The 18511-nt window shown below is 41.3% G+C and overlaps 1 protein-coding gene across 2 annotated transcripts in view; it reads left to right on the top strand.

Moving 5' to 3' along the window:
* Positions 1-5581: 5581 nt before the first annotated feature.
* The window catches only part of LOC310997906 (echinoderm microtubule-associated protein-like 6), a gene marked incomplete at both ends in the record, with an annotated part of 93896 nt that continues 80966 nt past the window's right edge, over positions 5582-18511 (top strand). For both annotated transcript variants that reach the window (XM_083987741.1, XM_083987742.1), the window contains one exon: positions 5582-5778. In XM_083987741.1, the coding sequence (XP_083843867.1) occupies positions 5582-5778 (197 nt within the window). The remainder of the gene's footprint in view (positions 5779-18511) is intronic.

Below are 18511 nucleotides of genomic sequence, written 5' to 3' on the forward strand. Positions count from 1 at the left end.
ATGTATGTGAATCAATTTTTTTCTCCCACCCCTACACTCTTAACAGACTCTTCAAAATAGTGTCTTCTGTTGATGCTGAACTTCCCATTTAAAGTGCCATAACTTTATTTAAACATCACTCCAGAGACAAACAGCTGAACTACAAAACCATTCAAGACGAATCAGTCACTTCAGATGGCTAAAAACTTCATTAGGATATAATAGCCTACTATTAGATTTTTTTTTAGGTCTTTGTTGTTGTTGTTCAAACAGTGAAACGATTATAATCTGTTAGTCAGAGTCACTTTGTCTGTTTTGAAAGATTTAACGAGCTGTCATCCTAGAACTGACACCGAATCAGCAGCTTCATGTTTCTCTCTCTCACACACACCGACAAACCATCAACAGCCTCTCAGACACATGAATCTCTACACATGTAGTTCAGCATTTTGGCCACAAGGCGGCGACAGAATCAACAGTCATCAGAGTTTAGAAAAGTCGTCATTGTTTAGATTCAATTGGACTATTATTAAGATTATTAGAAAGGAAACAAATGATAATTATAACTTATATTTTATAGTGTCAACAACAACAACAACAACAACAACAACAGTGTGTGTGTATTTCTGAACGGCTCAGTGGGTCTCACACACACACACACACACACACACACACACACACACACACACACACACACACACACACACAGAGAGCATACTATACATAAATGAAAATGGGGGGAAAAAATCAATCAACTCTTGAAGTTTGTTAACATTAATCCTGAAGCACAAACTGTCACAGATGCTGATTTAGCTACATTCTTTATTTAAAAATAATAATAATAAAAAAAAGAACACAACAAATTCTCAATGTCTTAAAAAAAAAACCATCAAAATGTGATCAGAAAAGCGTATTAAATTATGAAAAAATAAAGATAATGAAGATTTCTTAAAGGGATAGTTCAACATTTTGGCAAATTGGCCCATTGCCATAATTGCTATAGTCATAGCAGTAGGTTCGTTACCTTTAATTGTAGGTGTAAGCTATTTTTAGTACAGCGGAGCGCAGCAGCAGGCTGCTCAGAGCTACGCTATGGAGGCTAAGGGAATTTCTTGGTTTCCCTCATCAAACTCATCAAATACAAAATCCCAAAACTCCACAGCGCTTTTGTAGACAAGTTGTGAGCTGCACAACCACCACGCTATGAGATAATGACGGAACGATACGAAACGGAGCCGTTTTCGAGGTAAATTCATACAAAACCGCTGATGCGCGTTGCGTTCAGGGACAGTTTTTCAGCAAGCAGTCTCCGTATTTACCCTGTATTTACCTCGAAAACGGCTCCGTTTCGTATCGTTCCGTCATTATCTCATAGCGTGGTGGTTGTGCAGGTCACAACTTGTCTACAAAAGCGCTGTGGAGTTTTGGGATGTTGAATTTGATGAGTTTAATGAGGGAAACCAAGAAATTCCATTAGCCTCCATAGCGTAGCTCTGAGCAGCCAGCTGCTGCGCTCCGCCGTACTGAAAATAGCTTACACCTACAATTAAAGGTAATGAACCTACTGCTATGACTATAACGATTATGGCAATGGGCCAATTTGCCAAAATGTTGAACTATCCCTTTAAAGCAGATGTGTCTGGATCCCATAAAGTGTTTAAAAGCAGCTGCTCATTCACCTTTATTCATGAATAGATTATAATAATTTCTGAACAGTAAATGAATGCAACCTGATGCAGTTAAAGTTAAAATCACTAGTCTGCGTACTAGACTATATTGATCACAGTCAGAGTAATCTTTCATTCAGTTTTTCAGATTTGATGATTTTGTTTTATTGTTTGTTTGTTTTAATATAATAAGAGAAACAGCTGACGACAAGAGAGGAGAGGCCACAGCTCTGAGCTAAACAACAACACACAGGCACTACGAATGATTCATTATATATAGTGATTTATCAACTAAAAACAGGAGGAGGAAGAGGAAAAAGAAAAAGTTAAAGCAGAAGTAAGTGATCCGGTGGTTTTGGCTAACGTCTTGTCAGCCGATGGAGTTGGCAGTCCCCGCCCTCGTCATGGATCTATTGGTCCTCGTCCCTACGTCACCACATTCAGGCGCATCCCTTGGCTGCACACACAGAGAGGACCGCCCCTTTATGCCGTTCTCTCTCCTCATTGGATAAAAACTGTAGGATACGATAAATGTTTTCTCCTCGGCTCAGAGCAGAGCAGAGTGACTGACAGACCCGTGTTTCAGACCAAACACTCTATAGAAGTGATTGCTGTCGGAAGATACAACTATTTAAGACTTATATTAACACAAATATTCCGCTTACTTCTGCTTTAATTTCCAGTTTAACGTCATTTATCATGTTAAAACACAAAGGAACCAAATATGATAGAGGAGAAGAAGAACGAGAAAGAGAAACAGGAAAAAGAGATGAAAAGAGAAAGACGAAAAAAGGAGGAGGAGGAGGATGAGGAGGAGAAAAGCCAAAATACTGACGACACTGAACTCAGCAGGAACTTGAACCAACAAAATAAAAGTCTGGAGATCAAAGACACCTCTGAATGATTCTCATTTATTTATTACTTTGAGTTTGTGTTGAATATTTAAACTTTGACTCACAGACCAGTGATGCGTTCACGGACGCGGTTTGTTGTTTGTTGTTGTTTGACCCTCTGTTACTTTGTTGTTGTGGTGTTCACGTGTCCTTTACTGGTTTTGTGTTACGATCACTTTCTCTCCACAGGTTCAGCACCGCGGACAGCTCCTCCTCCTCCTCCTCCTCCTCCTCCTCCTGCTGGTATTTGTAGTTTTTCTTTTTAAATCCTCACTGATTAAAAACACGTGAATGATTTTTTGACAGAAATAATAAAAACACAAAGTCCCATAAAGCTTTGCGGCCGCGCGTCCTCTCCAGCGGCGCCGGGGTGTTTTCTCTCCGTGTGCGTCGTGGTTTCCTCCCGAAGTCCGAGCGACGTCAAGTCTGCGTCAACACAGCGAACCCACACCGGAAGTGCTCTTCAAAATAAAGTCAAGAACACAGGTAGCAACAGATGACGGGGAACAACAGAACATTTAAAACTAGAAAATTTCCTCTGGGAAATTTTGAAAGGCCCACGGGAGCTATGGTCGGTTTTGCCATCTCTGTCAACATGGGAATCAAACCCACGATCTTAAGGTCAAGACAGAGCTGATCAGACAGACACATGATCATCTTTCTATAAGCACTGATATGGATGAGCTGTAATCACATTAGGTTACCTGTGTGTGTGTGTGTGTGTGTGTGTGTGTGTGTGTGTGTGTGTGTGTGTGTGTGTGTGTGTGTGTGTGTGTGTGTGACTATGAGCTGCATCCTGTGTCAGTCTGATTTAGTGTGTCTCTGTTTATAAACATTTAAACGAGCGCCAGGTGGATTGTTTATGAAGTTAACGAGCTCTGGCCTGAGAATCAGACGTTACCACGGCAACTTGAGGTGGTTGCCAATGGCGATAGGGGCCCCCCAGGCTGAGGCAGACAAAAACGTCAAGAAAAAGAGCGATTTTCTGCCTCTGCACTGGTCTCGCAAAAGGCTTACGGTGACAAAACGGTAACTCCTATCAGAACAAAACACAGATCGACGTTGCTCTAAGGACTTCCTGAAAAATGTGGTACGATTTGGTGTTTCTACAGTAATATTTACTTTGGAGACGCTGGCAGTTTTAAAACATCGGTCCGTTCTACTTCTCTCAGAAAATATTTGTATTGGAGTCAATGAGGAGCAGAGACAGACGTGGCCGCACTTAGAGGCTGATAATTTAAATTCTGTAAGTCTCTCTGATATTTTGAGCACATGATATGAGAGACAGAACATGTTTGTCTACAATTTTCTGAAAAAATTATGTGTGTAGAGTGTAAATTGTGGCCGGGCCGAGTGTCGAAAGAGAAAAAATGTGGAGTTTTTCTGTGCTTTCTCCCAGTCTAACTGATGATGTCACGCACTCTGACACGAACATTCCGTGCAATACACACCCATTATAATCTCATAATTTCTCCAAAAATGATCAAAATGTAATTACGACTAGTCAGAAAGACGTTGTTGATATCTATAATGTTAATTCCGGATAGTCAAACTTTGCTTTTAAATGTTAAATCCGCTTGCCATACTCAATGGGCTCTTATTCTGAAGGGTCAGAGCGGAAGCAGCGAGTAGGTGTGACGCGGTTGTTTCTCCTGAAGCTTCTCGGCTCGACACCGAGTGAGGAAGCATCACAGTGATGAGGCTCGGCGCTCCGGGAGGAGGGAGGGTCTCCATTAGGGTCTGAGCTCCGGCTTACTGAGTCCGCCTGCACGTCCGTCCGGATACACCTGTCTGTCTGTCCGTCTGTCTGTCCGAGCCCACACCTGTCTGTCTGTCTGTCTGTCCGCCTGTCCGCCTGTCTGTCTGTCTGTGGCTGCAGCGGGAGGATGCTCTCCTCCTCCTCCTGCCGGGAATCAGGACTTTCCTCCGCCGTCATCCGGCCGCGGAGCTGCGGTGCTCTGGCGGGGCTTCCTGCCTCCTCTGCCCGCTGAAGTTGGATCATCTGCGGGGATTCAACATTTGTTTTCCTCGCTCTGTCTCTATCTCTGTCTCTCTCTATCTGTCTGTCCTCCTGTCTCCGTCTCTCTCTGCTCTCTTTCTCCGGAACTGGCCGCTCATCTTTTCAACAGAGGAAGGAAAATAATCCGCTGCTGCTTTTATTCGGTGCGGCTCTGGATTATCACCACCCCGGACTATCCGCTGCTGGATTTTACGCGCAGCGTCAGGTTTTGTGAATGAGCCGCGGCTGCTGCGTTATAACGCACAGAGAGAGACAGGGAGACAGAGAGGGAGAGGGTGAGGATGGAGGGGTGAGGAGGATGGAGGGGTGAGGAGCCGAGCCGTAGTAACCGCGGCTGCTGGTCCTGAGGTCGAGGATTAGTGTGAGGAGGATTAAATATTTTCCAGGAGCAGAATCCTCCGCTTCTGTTCATTTCATCAGTTTTTTTTTTTATTATTCCCACTGCAACTTCTCCTCCACTCCTGAAGCTTCATCCATTTATTTACTTTTACACAAGTAAAATTATTATATTAATGATATTTTTTTCATTATTAATATATAATAATCTGCAGATGGGGAGAAGCGGAGGCTCAGAGTATGATAAAAACACATTCTAGATCAATAGAAAGTTATTGATATGTTTGTTAAAGTGTGGTTTCAGTTTAGAGATATTCCATAACAGGAGATGTAATAATGATAAAGTTATTTTATTATTGAAGCTGCAGCGATATTATATATTGATTAATCAGATGGAGAATAAAGATTTATTTAAGGCAGAAGAATAAAGATTTTACAATGAAATGAGAATTTAAAAAAAAACTCCATCAATAATAATAACAATTTAAAAATGATCAGAAAGAATCGATCATCAGTTGATTTATAGAGCAAACAAACTTGGACGGATAATAGATCAGCTGATCTGGTCTGGAGGATCTTTAACAAACGGGAGTGAAGCAGATCCAAGACCAGAACCAGAACCAGAGTGAACCAGAACCAGAACCAGAACCAGAACCAGGACCAGGACCAGGACCAGATGAGTGAGCATGTCGGACCGGAGCGCCCCGGGCTGCCGGCTCAGACTGGACTGGGTCTACGGGTACCGGGGCCACCAGTGCAGGAATAACCTGTACTACACGGCCGGGAAGGAGCTGGTCTACTTCGTGGCCGGAGTGGGCGTGGTCTACAACACCAGAGAGCACAGCCAGAGGTTCTACCGGGGGCACAACGATGACATCATCAGGTAAGACCAGCAAAGTACACTGTATGTGACAGAGTCAGTCCAAGTAATGGAGTTAAATAACAAGTAATGGTTCTTCCTCTGAGGATCAGGACAGGTCATTTCTCACGTCCAACTATGTGTATTTGCCCTAAGAGGTCAAAGGTCACCAACTTCTTTGCGGCAGAAAGTGGCGAAATCATTGCCGCCATCTTTTCCAAACCCTCATATGTTAAAATAAAACTATTACATCTGAAAAAGTAGATGTTTCTGTTAAAGCTCCTTCAAAATAAAGGTAGATGTTTCTATTATGCTCCTTCAAAATAAAGGTAGATGTTTGTGTTAAAGCTCCTTCAAAATAAAGGTAGATGTTTGTGTTAAAGCTCCTTCAAAATAAAGGTAGATGTTTCTATTAAAGCTCCTTCAAAATAAAGGTAGATGTTTCTATTATGCTCTTTCAAAATAAAGGTAGATGTTTGTGTTAAATCTCCTTCAAAATAAAGGTAGACGTTTGCCTTAAAGCTCCTTCAAAATAAAGGTAGACATTTGTATTAAAGCTCCTTCAAAATAAAGGTAGATGTTTGTGTTATAGCTCCTTCAAAATAAAGGTAGATGTTTCTATTATGCTCCTTCAAAATAAAGGTAGACATTTGTATTAAAACTCCATACAGTATAAAAGAAGTCCTTGTGTAGTGTTTGTGTGCATTGCTATTGTGTGTGTCATTTTGTGATGTCACAACAGTGGTACAGTTTAAATGCATTTCTTAGACTTTAAGCTGATATTTTCCACAAAAATCTAAACAAAAGAAGATAAATCAGGGGTACCTATGATATATTTATTGATGTGCCAACATCATCAAACATTAAACCGATGCAGCAGAGATCAGGTGAGAACGAGAGGAGAAATCACAGCTCTGATCAACTCAGCGGGACACGGCGGCTGTGTCACAGATCATCACAGTGATATAATTACAGCCTCTGGGTTTTTTCTTTTCTGTGGATTTGTTGTGACAAACGTCTCAAACACAGACGAGTCGTGTTTCCACAAAAGCCTCATGCGGAATCATGGAGAGAGAAACAAAAACAAGAGACTCCCATTAAAGCCTAAAGTGCCGTTTATGGAGCTACAGGAGCTAATTAAACATTTAGCTCAGAGACAAACAAACACCCAGAAACCTCTGATCTGGATGATCTTGACAGTTGTATAATAAAGTCTGCTCTGCTCCTGGTTTTGGTTTCAATCTGGTTTAGGTGGAAATGTTATAAGATGGAGTTGATTTAGAGGTAAATTAATGCAAAACTGCTGATGCACGTTGCCTTCAGGGACAGTTTTTCATCAACAGTCTCTGTATTTACCTCTAAAACAACTCTGTCTGGTAACGTTGTGTTATTATCTCATAGTGTGGTGAATGTGCAGGTCACAACTTGTCCACCAGAGCGTTGTGGAGTTGTTGGATTGTGTATTTGATGAGTTTGATGAGGGAAACCAAGAAATCCCATAATGAGCCTCCGTAGCGTAGCTCTGAGCAGCTCACGGCTCTGCTCCGCCGTTCTAAAAATAGCTTGCACCGACAATTAAAGGTAACGAACCTACTGCTATGACTATAGGGATTATGGCAATGGGCCAATTTGCCAAAATGTTGAACTATCCCTTTAACCACAGACCTAATTTGAGGTATTTTACCAAAATCATTGAATCATTGGATTCCTCTTTGAGCTCTTAGTTTAAAGGTGGGAATTACTTTGCTCATTTGTCGTCGCTGATTGTGTAGCAGTTTGTTCTGTGTTTTTGCTTTCAACTGGTGGTCAGTGAATGCAACACCACCGCTCTGGTCCAAGCTGTTGTGTTGCATTCAGGGTAAACAAACAGCCTCTTGTCAGACTGTGATCTGTGTGTGTCTGTGGGTCTTGATAACACACACACACACACACACACACACACACAGTGATGCATTCAGGGACCATTTTTTTGTATTTGTAATGCTCAGATAAAACCATTAGCAACATTAATTCCCTTCATTTCCCTGCTGGAAGTGAGTGGAGGCGGATAACTGGTTCTGGTGGCTCAGGGTTTGAAGTCATTAGTCCTGAGTGATGCTGAGGCTGCAACTGCACACACACACACACACACACACACACACACACACACACACACACACACACACACACACACACACACACACCTCGGTGATATAAGAGGGCGTGTTTAATTCAACGCCAAGTCGTTGTTACAGATGAGTTAGTTGTTGATTTTACATTTTAAGAGGCAGAGGAGGAGGAGGAGGAGGGAATTTCTCTGGGAGCAAATTGGAGCGAGTAGAAGAGGAAGATGATTCAGCGAGGTCATCCATTCATCCCAACATGGACACACACACACACACACACACCTGGCGTATTCACCGACACTAAACAGGCTATGAGTCATCGGAGCAGCAGGCGTGTTTGGACAGTTTCTACAGCCGGCCAGTCAGCTGCAGCCTGCAGTGCTCCGTGTGTGTGTGTGTGTGTGTGTGTGTGTGTGTGTGTGTGTGTGTGTGTGTGTGTGTGTGTGTGTCACACTAATTGAAAAGCTGGATGCTGCCTCAGCTGGTTCGTGCTCTCTGATAGGAGTGTTACATTTGTGTTTGAGCCAAATGAGCCCTCACAGCTGACTGCAGGTTCACAGCTGTGTGTGTGTGTGTGTGTGTGTGCGCGGTTGGTGTGCGTGCGTGTGTTAAATTATTGTTTCTGCAGAGTCTTTGATTAATGTCCTGGAAAGCAGCAGATACAATGTGTTGGTTATTGAGTTTAAAGCTGGTCTGAACTGTGAGGGAGAATCATTCCTTTAACCTGACGTTACCTGAACGTCTCACCTCACCTGAGTCCGTCTTTGGTTCACTAGAGGTTAACTGACATGTACGTAAAAGTTGTTAGCAGCAGCAGCATTTTGTTTCATTTCCATTATTTTCTCACCCCTCTGAGTTTCTGATTGAAGCTGTGTCGATGGATGTTAGGTAGTTTCAAAACTTGAAGAAGAAAAAAGGGTGAAGTCCGCACACTGTTAAAGCTCCTCAAGTGTTTATTATAGGCTAGGGATCAACGTTTCAATCGCATAGATCTTCGTCAGGATGAGCCTTAAGTTATGCTGCAATCGAGACGACTCTGAAATCTGAATCTCCCAGTTGAAAACTCAGATTTCTGACTTCAAAGCGTTCGAGATGCACCACGCCAGAATTACCAAAAACATAGTGGACCAGGACAACCTTTGCATTCAAAGTGCTTCATGTAGCTAAGACATTAAAACATTACAAAGGACACATTTTAAAAGAATGAAACAGTATATGCAAAAAGGGGCTGCCGCTTCACCCGGCTGGTTCTTTGCTAAGGTGCTGGAGGCATCAAAAGTGTCCAAACTGAAGAAAGAAATCTCCGCACACTTAGATCTATGCAATCTCACTTTATTAAAAGCTATTGCTTTTGGTCTCAAACGACCTTCATCAGATGTATGCTCTGCTCTCTGCTTTTAATAAAGTGAGATTGCATAGATCTAAGTGTGCGGAGATCTCTTTCCTCAGTTAAAACAATGAAACAGATCGTTTAAAATCAAAGAGAAATACCAACATGAATTTGTTGTGTTCCACAACATCAGTAGATAAAATGTAACAATAAGTAAATATTGTATATTTCATAACGTTTTAATGTATTTTGGCATTAATAAAAATGCATTTAATTGATGTTTTACCATTGACGGTGTGCACATTGTTGTGTGACGTCACAACAATCTGCACCTGAAAAAGTGTAAATTATTGTGAAAAAGTGAGATCAAATGCCACCTCGTGTCGGAGAAAAAAATCTTCCTCAACTTCTTTGAGAATCAGTTGTCTGACGTCACACAACAATCCCATGCAGAACCACACCGTCAATGGTAAAACATCCATTAATTGCATTTTTAATGCCAAAATACAATCTTAATTGTTTTTCTGCTCTTTGTAATGTTGTAATGTCTAAGCTACATGAAGCACTTTGAATGTAAAGTTCCAACATGTTTTTGGTTATTCTGGTGTGTCTCGAACACTTTGAAGACGAAACGAAAGATTCAGAGTTCCGAGCATCAAGTCACATTAATGTTTGCTAATCATGGAGTCTACATTGAAAGCTGGAAAGTACATCTAAGTAGTAAGTTCAGTTGTGTGCATCAAATTGCAAACTACTTCATTCTTCTGCTCAACTACATCCATCTGACAACTTTAGTCAGAGAAGAAAGAAACAGTAAAAAATCATCCCACTTCAGTTCACCCCGATTGTCATTAACTCTTTGGCTCTGAGCGCTCGTTAAACCAACATGAAGCCGTCCCTGGTGGCGGCCATCTTTCAAACATGCATCTGTTGTCAGTAATGAAGCCACAGATTGAGGGCAGATCTGGGAACAGCAGTATTATTTGGGTTAGCGCTGGCTGCAGGAAATGTCACTGTCAGTGGGCCCAGTCTGATGCATCGGCCTGTTCATCACCACTGGCACCGGAGCCGCTGCAGTTACAGTGGAAACCTGCCAACGCACCATTACACTGTAATGGATGGAGACGAGTTCTGGGCTCAGCTCAGGATGGAGAAGCTTAAAAAAAAAAAAAAAAAAACCTCCTCCACCGGTCCGAGCAGATTTAAATGTGTTGCAGTCGTTTATTTCTATGACGTCTGTGGCAGATTTGTCCCCAGACATCAGACTCAAACTGTATTTAACTGTGATTGGGTTCTGCAGCTGGTGAGACATTTATCTCAAATAAGATGTCACCAAATATAAATAGTATAACAAGATCTGCTCTTTAAATATTATCTGAGAATATCTCAACATGAATTTATGAAAATATAAACTGTCCTGTCGAGAAACGAAGCCCAGGCAGAAGCTTATTGTGTCATGGGAAATAGCTTAAAACAACAGACGAGCTAACTCTGAACTTTTGCTTCAAGTGGTGTCAGAAGATCCGAGTTTCCGAGTTGGCAAGTCCGACTTCCTTGTGTTGATGTGCTGTAAAGTCGTAGTGTGGGAAAAACATGGATGCAAACCCTAACCCTATACAAGGAAGATGAGTTGTATTTTATGCTCAGAGCATATAAACAACAGGTTGATGATTGTTCACAGGAGCAAAGGAAACGGATCAGGTGTTGGCTTAAAAGTATGGTGTTAGGTGATAGGGTTTCAATCCATCCCTTGAAAAACTGAATCGTCCTGTATTTAGAAACAAAACGCGTCCCGTATTGAGCTGAAAAGGGACACGCTTTGTATAACATAAACATAACACATAACAACCAACCAGTTTCTAGTCAGTCTGATTTAGCGTACGTGTTTATAAACATGTTAACGAGCGGCAGGTGGATTGTTTATGAACCTTAACGAGCTCTGGCCTGAGGCTCAGATGTTACCACGGCAACTTGAGGTGGTTGCCATGACGATAGGGGCCCCCCAGGCTGAGGCAGACAGAAACGTTGAGAAAAAGAGTGATTTTCTGCCTCTGCACTGGTCTCACATTTGGGCTTATTCTGACAAAACGGTAGCTCCTATCAGAAAAAAACACAGGCCGTGAGCGTCACAAGGACTTCCTGAACCATTTGTTGTGATTTTGGTGTTTCTACAGTAAATATTTTGGAGACACTTGCGAGTTTAAAACATCGGTCCGTTCTGCTTCTCTCAGAAAATCTTTGTATTGGAGTCAATGAGGAGCAGAGACAGACGTGGCCGCACTTAGAGGCTGATAATTCAAATTCTGTAGGTCTCTCTGATATTTTGAGCACATTGTGAGAGACAGAACAAGTTTGTCTACAAATTTGGAAAAAATCATGTGTGTAGAGTGTAAATTGTGGCCGGGAGGAGTGTGGAAATAGAAAAAATCTGGAATTTTTTTGGGCTCTCTCCCACTCTAACCATCAACAAGTGGATGGAAACACGGTTTCTGTCATCACTTCCTGTTTCTCTTTTCACTTCAAAATAAAACGTGTTTACTTACTTACTATTAACATGTTTGAAAATGAACCACAAAGATAAACCAGGTCCTGATAGATACATTGAACAGTGTGTGTGTGTGTGTGTGTGTGTGTCTGACTTGAGCGAAGCCGTTGTCATGGAAACAGCAGCTGCTTTATTCTTTGATTTCCTGTGGAGTTTTGTGTTTTGTGTCAAGTTTGTGTTTTGTGTCAAGTTTCTGCTGCACTGCGACTGCTCTTCATCCTCATCCTCATCCTCCTCCTCCTCCTCCTCTTCGTCTCTCACCAACTGTAGTCGACTGAGGTGTAATTACATTTACAGTCGGTCACTTCCACTGAGAGTTAAAAACAACAGGCTCTGGATCAGCAAGAGGTCAAAGGTCACAGCAGAGAGTGTTAAAAAAAAGAAAGAAAAAAAGGAACTGCTTTCAGTCTTTTACTGCCAGATCTCACTCAGCAGAAATAACTGAGTCTGTGGAAACACTTTTAATGAAGCTACAGAGTCAGTCATCAGTAATAAATCAACACAATGAAATGTTGCATCAACACAAACCTGTCAAACTATAAAAGGATTAGAGATAAATCATATACAAGTGCTAATTAAAAGCCAAAGCAACACTCTTTTTTACATTTAAAACATGTAAGAAGAATAAAAAAAATTATTTTTCACAACCATACATAGGCCTAATAATAAAATCCAGTTAAAATATAGGGCAAATAATCTTGTTATTTCCACATTTCTTAAATGTTTACTTTTTTTTTCTGGTTACATCCAGTTGAGGTAACACAGTTCTGTGCTACACTAATATAAGGAGCTTAAGGACAATCAGAGAAAAGTGAAATTACTACATAGGAAAACAGAAAAATAGCGTCTGTTACAACACATCATTTAATCGTCTTATGTTTGTTTTTGATTCATACATTTGTGTTTAGTTTTGAAGAAAATTTAAATAATGGGAAATCTTGACAAACTTCACAATGTCTCTTAATATAAACATTGAAACTATTAGAATTATTAATTATTAAGCAGCAGATTGTCTCAGTAGTCTGTGATTTACAGTTCACAGGGTGAAATATCCTATGTGATATTTATAATATATATGTGAATGTTAGATGTTAATAGTTAGTTTTACTGGATGTTGATTTTAAAATCAAGAAACTGTGATGGTAGCGTTTCTGAGTCTGTTAAATCTCCTCGTCTCCTCAGTCGATGCATTAAATCTAGAGTTTTTTTCTTTTTTCTGAAAGCAGAGAGATCGTCTTTTTCTTTCCTTTCTCGGCTCTTTGATGGCCGCCGCCTCCCGGGGGCCGAGCGGCCTTTATGTGTCGCTGCTGAAAAGCTGCTGCTGTTGTTATCTGTGAGCAGCTCACACACTCCACTCCACTGCACACACTTTAGCTCCCTGCAGCCTGTCCAGACCTGGACCTGGACCTGGACCTGGACCTGGTTTATCAGTGTTTTCATGTGAATCCACTTCATGGCAGTATGGGGTCAAAGGTCAGCAGCAGGTCATCGAATCCAAATCCAGAACTGAATCAGATTATCGAATCCAAATCCTCTTAAATCCACTTAAACGTCCACCCAGGTCTGGGTTCAGATGACGACGATGCTTCGTCGTCGTCGTCGTTGGAGACGAGGAAACAAACAAGAAACAGCGTTTGACGTCGTTGAGTCGAGCTAACTCTGACGCTAACACTTCCTGTTTCTGTATTCACTTCAAAATACTGTAAAAGGTGTTTATTTTAGTAACATGTTGGAAGCTGAGCTGCAGGGATAGATACACACTGTGCAGTCTGTGTGTCTGTGTGTGTCTGTGTGTTTGTGTGTGTGTGTGTGTGTGTGTGTGTGTGTGTGTGTGTGTGTGTGTGTGTGTGTGTGTGTGTGTGTGTGTGTGTGTGTGTGTGTGTGTGTGTGTGTGTGTGTGTGTGTGTGTAGTAATGCCACCAAAAAATGTGATCCTCTGTTTTGTCTTGTAAACACTAAATAAATCCTGTTTTCTGTCTCTGAATGAAACACACACACACACACACACACACACACACACACACACACACACACACACACACACACACACACACACACACACACACACACACACACGCTCTGTCTCCTATTGGATGAACTGTGACTGAAGGATCTGGTTCAGTTCATCAGGACAGACTCTCAGACTCTCAGACTCTGTCTCTTTCTGTCGTCCTCTGTTTCTCCTCTCTCTCCTCTCCTGTCCCACTTCCTGTCGATCGCCCGAAGGCAGAACCTGCCCAACACACACACACACATGCACACACACATGCACACACATGCACACACACACACACAGAGCGAAACCAGAGGACCTCATTATGTTTGCTGTGTAGTTTTGATGGTGTTTCTGCTCGACTGCACAAAATAAACCAGTCGGAGAGAAAGAGAGGTTGACAGTTTTTTTTAATTTTATCATCAGTAAAATTATTTTTCTTAACTTCAGTTTTGACGTTTTAGATTTCAGAGATAAACAAATATTTGATTATTTATCAGTTTTAGCTCCGTGTTTGGTCTCCTCCACTTCCTGTGTACGGTGGCCCCGAGAGCTCAAAACAAAAACACAAGCTCAGGAAACATCTTCATCAGTTTGAGGCGTTTCCTGGACGCATCAATTAATCATTACACTGCGGATTCAGTTGTTGTTCAGTGACTTTTCATTCTTTTTCAAGTTAAAAGCTGTTGAAAGTGTTGAAATATAAACATGCAAATGTGTCGTATGGTGAAGTGGGTCGGACTCGAACCTATTTCATTGGGCTCTTCCTTATTGTTACTAAGAAATATTGTTTATTAGATGATTTAAAGCCTTGTTTTGTCCTCATGCAGCTAAATGATGAGTTCCTTCCTGTCACATCTCCAGGGAAAAATTATGAACTCCCAGTACACACACACACACTGTTTGTTTGTGTTTCCAGCAGCAGAGAGTTGACGCACGGATCACCTGAGAGACACAATGCAATACAAACACAGGGACACACACAATAGCAATGCACACAAACACTACACAAGGACATCTACCTTTATACTGTATGGAGCTTTAATCTACCTTTATTTTGAAGGAGCTTTAACACAAACTTCTACCTTTATTTTGAAGGAGCTTTAACACGAAACATCTACCTTTATTTTGAAGGAGCTTTAACACAAACATCTACCTTTATTTTGAAGGAGCTTTAACACAAACATCTACATTTATTTTGAAGGAGCTTTAACACAAACATCTACATTTATTTTGAAGGAGCTTTAATACAAACATCTACCTTTATTTTGAAGGAGCTTTTATTCAAACATCTATCTTTATTTTAAAAAAAAGTTTTAATCTACCTTTATTTTGAAGGAGCTTTAATACAGTAGCTTTATACTGTATGGAGCTTTAATACATTTTGTTTTCTATTAACATTTCAGATTAACATCTGCAGCAATAAATTATAAATGTGTTAATGAGTTACTTTGTAGTATAAACTACAAACACAGCTCCAGGTTTGTGTAAAAACTTTAATGATTGTGTCTTTAGATAAAAAAAGAAACTGCAGGATGATGAAGATGTGGTGGCGTTTGAACGTCTCTTCAGCCGCGGCCTCGTTCTGCTGTGATATAAATCGAGTGTAGACGTTACTGCTGGTTGAGGGAGTGTTTGATTTCATGCATCCGTGCACGGAGAGCAGAGAGGCTGTCAGAGTGACCTGCAGCCTCATCATCATCATCATCATCATCATCAACCATCATCAACCACCACAAAACCAACCAGTTCTGCCTGAGCCGCTAACACAGAGCTAAGGCTAACCAGCAGGGACACCCGGGGCATGGTGTGTGTGTGTGTGTGTGTGTGTGTGTGTGTGTGTGTGTGTGTGTGTGTGTGTGTGTGTGTGTTCTGAAGCGTAGCGTAGCTCATTTCCCTCTCACCAGGGAAACACGCTACGCTAACTGGCTGCGCTGATGAAGAAGGGCGTTAGCTACTGTTGTTGTTGTTGTTAGCGCCGTTAGCGGCTCAGCTCAGTGATGTGTTCATGGCAGCAGCAGAGCGACGCTGCCGGGCCGGCTGCTGTCGTCTTAGGCTGAGCTCAAGTTCCCTTTAGCAGCTACTGTACTAGCATCTAGCGGTAAAACAAATCTGTGTGTTTGTATCTTTGACTTTTTCACCTTTTTCTTTCTGGAGAAACCGAAGTTGCCTGGTGGAGAAGTTTCTCATCACTTTCTCTAATTTTACATTTAAAATAAAAAAGTATTTTGCTTCAGTTTGTGTAAGTTTAGGCTTTTAAATCTTTAAAATTTGAAGAAATATTAGAGTCTTAAAACTACAGTGGCCCTGCAGCTTGAGAACAGACATAGCTACAGATTCAGAAACTTCATCAGTTTGACTTTAAACTCTCAACACAACAGGAAGTGTTTCCAGGGAACATAGTAAAGTGACAGGCTAAAGGCTAAAGGCTAATGCTAAGCCAAAGACGGTTTATAAACCAAGACCTTCCATGACCAGTCAGCTTCCTGTATGATGTAACGTGGGCTTCTGCTCGGCCACGCCCCTTTAGGGAGACCAGAGGCAACCTGGAGTGTATTGACTCCAATGGGACAATTTAACGTGAACACAGATTATGGTCTAGTCTTTCTCCCCACAGTCACTGAAGTAAATTTTGGACTCATTTTTCACAAGCCACATCTCTTCTGAACAGTTTGACACCAAAATGGCAACTTTCAGACGGACACATCAGGAGAAAATCCACTTTGTTCAAGGCCTGTCTCTGTCTCTACGACACACTCTCGCCAGATTTGGCTCAGATCTCCTAGGCAACGTCAAACAAACGGCCGCAAACTCCTGTGAAAACTAATTTTCGTCATGCTAAATATGACTGTTAGTAGTGTAAATATGTAATGTTATCATAAGAAAATACAAACATCTCACTTTCATCTACCTACAAATTGTATAAATCCACACACACGATCACAGACGAGGTGGTGACGGTTGGCCACGCCCACTTAGAGAGACAGGAAGTGTCACCATTTCTATCATTGGAGCAGCCTCTCATCTTTCTGTATATTGAATATCTTTGGAACAACTAAACCCGGACCCGGACCCGGACCCGGACCGGTCCCTCGCTTTAATGTGTCCCCACTTTATTGTGTCCCCAGACCGGTCCCTTTTCCATCTTTAATCCCGTTCCTGCTCCTCTGCAGCTGTCGCGGTTAAAAAGCTCGGAGACAAACTCAGACTTTCTCACTTCCTCTGCTCAGATCGACTTCCTTCCTGCTGCTCTGACTTAATGAGAGCGGCCGAGGCCCAGAAGACGTTGTTGCACTTGAACACAAACTTGGACAGTTGTCAGTTTTACAAAACACTTGGAGGATGAGGACCAGCTGGTTGGTCATGTCTGGTTAACTTCACAGAGCTGCGGTGCCTCCCGTCGCCAAAGCACTTAACTCCAGTCTCTCTGACAAGTGAGAATTCAAAGATGAAGACGAAGAAGAAGAAGAACACAACGAAAACTCAAAATCTTACCAAGTCTCTGGATATTCTCATTCATCCAGGTCATCGTTCTTTTCTGGGCAAATTGAATCGTTGGCAACTGGACTTGTATTTGTCTGGGAAGACGTTTCGCCTCTTATCCAAGGGGCTTCATCAGTTCGTACGCAAAAAAATCTTACCAAGAATATTTGTCTTATTTCTAGTCAAAACAATCTCATTATACTTAAAATAAGTCTCATCACATAAAAAGCTTGTTTTTAGACACTTATCAGATTTTTCTACTTATTTCAAGCATTTTCACTTGAAATAAGTAGAAAAATCTGATAAGTTTTTCTTTCTGATTACAAGCACAAAAAACCTGCTTTCACTGGCAGATTTTCCTACTTATTTCAAGTGAAAATTAGTTTGAAACAAGTGAAAATGATCTAAAAACAAGTAAATTTTTAGGTGATGAGTCTTATTTTAAGTGGAAAGAGTTTAGTTTTGACTAGAAATGAGACAAATATTCTTGGAAAGATTTTGAAGCACTGCACTGCAAAAACTCAAAATCTTTCCAAGAATATTTGTCTTATTTCTTGTCAAAATGTCTCATTTCTAGTCAAAACTAATCTCTTTCCACTTAAAATGAGACTCATCACCTAAAAAATTACTTGTTTTTAGATCATTTTCACTTGTATCAAACTAATTTTCAATTGAAATAAGTAGCAAAATCTGCCAGTGAAAGCAAGTCTGTTGTGTTTGTAATAAGGAAGAAAAACTCCACTGTCAGATTTTTCTACTTATTTAAAGTGGAAAATTTGCTTGAAAAAATTTAAAAAAAAAGTGTCTAAAAACAAGCTACTTTTAATGTGATGAGTCTTATTTTAAGTATAATTAGATATATTTTGACAAGAAATAAGACAAATATTCTTGAAAAGATTTTGAGTTTTTGCAGTGGAGAAGAAGACGAAGAAGAAGCAGCAGATTCCTGGAAGCCAGATCCTCGCTGCTCTTCATCAGACAGGGTTGGTTAATGGCGGCGAGCGGCGAGTGAGCGGCACGTACAGGCCTGGTGGCTCTGTGTTCACAGCTCAGTGGTCTTCATTAAGAAGATGACTAAGAAATTATCTGTCCAGCTTCCCACCGCCAATCTGCCCCGCAGCCGTGAGTGTTCCCACGATCTGCTGGCACTCGAACACACCGAAGCACACACAGATTTTACTCCATCGCACACAAACGCCTCGGGCTGTTATGTCACTCTTCAGTGCAATTCTGAAAGGTCTGGAAACTGGATTTAAGCTACTTATTGTGAAGAGGCAGAGAGAGAGAGAGGGAGAGAGACT

Source organism: Trachurus trachurus (genome assembly GCF_905171665.1).
Source record: "Trachurus trachurus genome assembly, chromosome: 15".
NCBI lineage: Eukaryota > Metazoa > Chordata > Actinopteri > Carangiformes > Carangidae > Trachurus > Trachurus trachurus.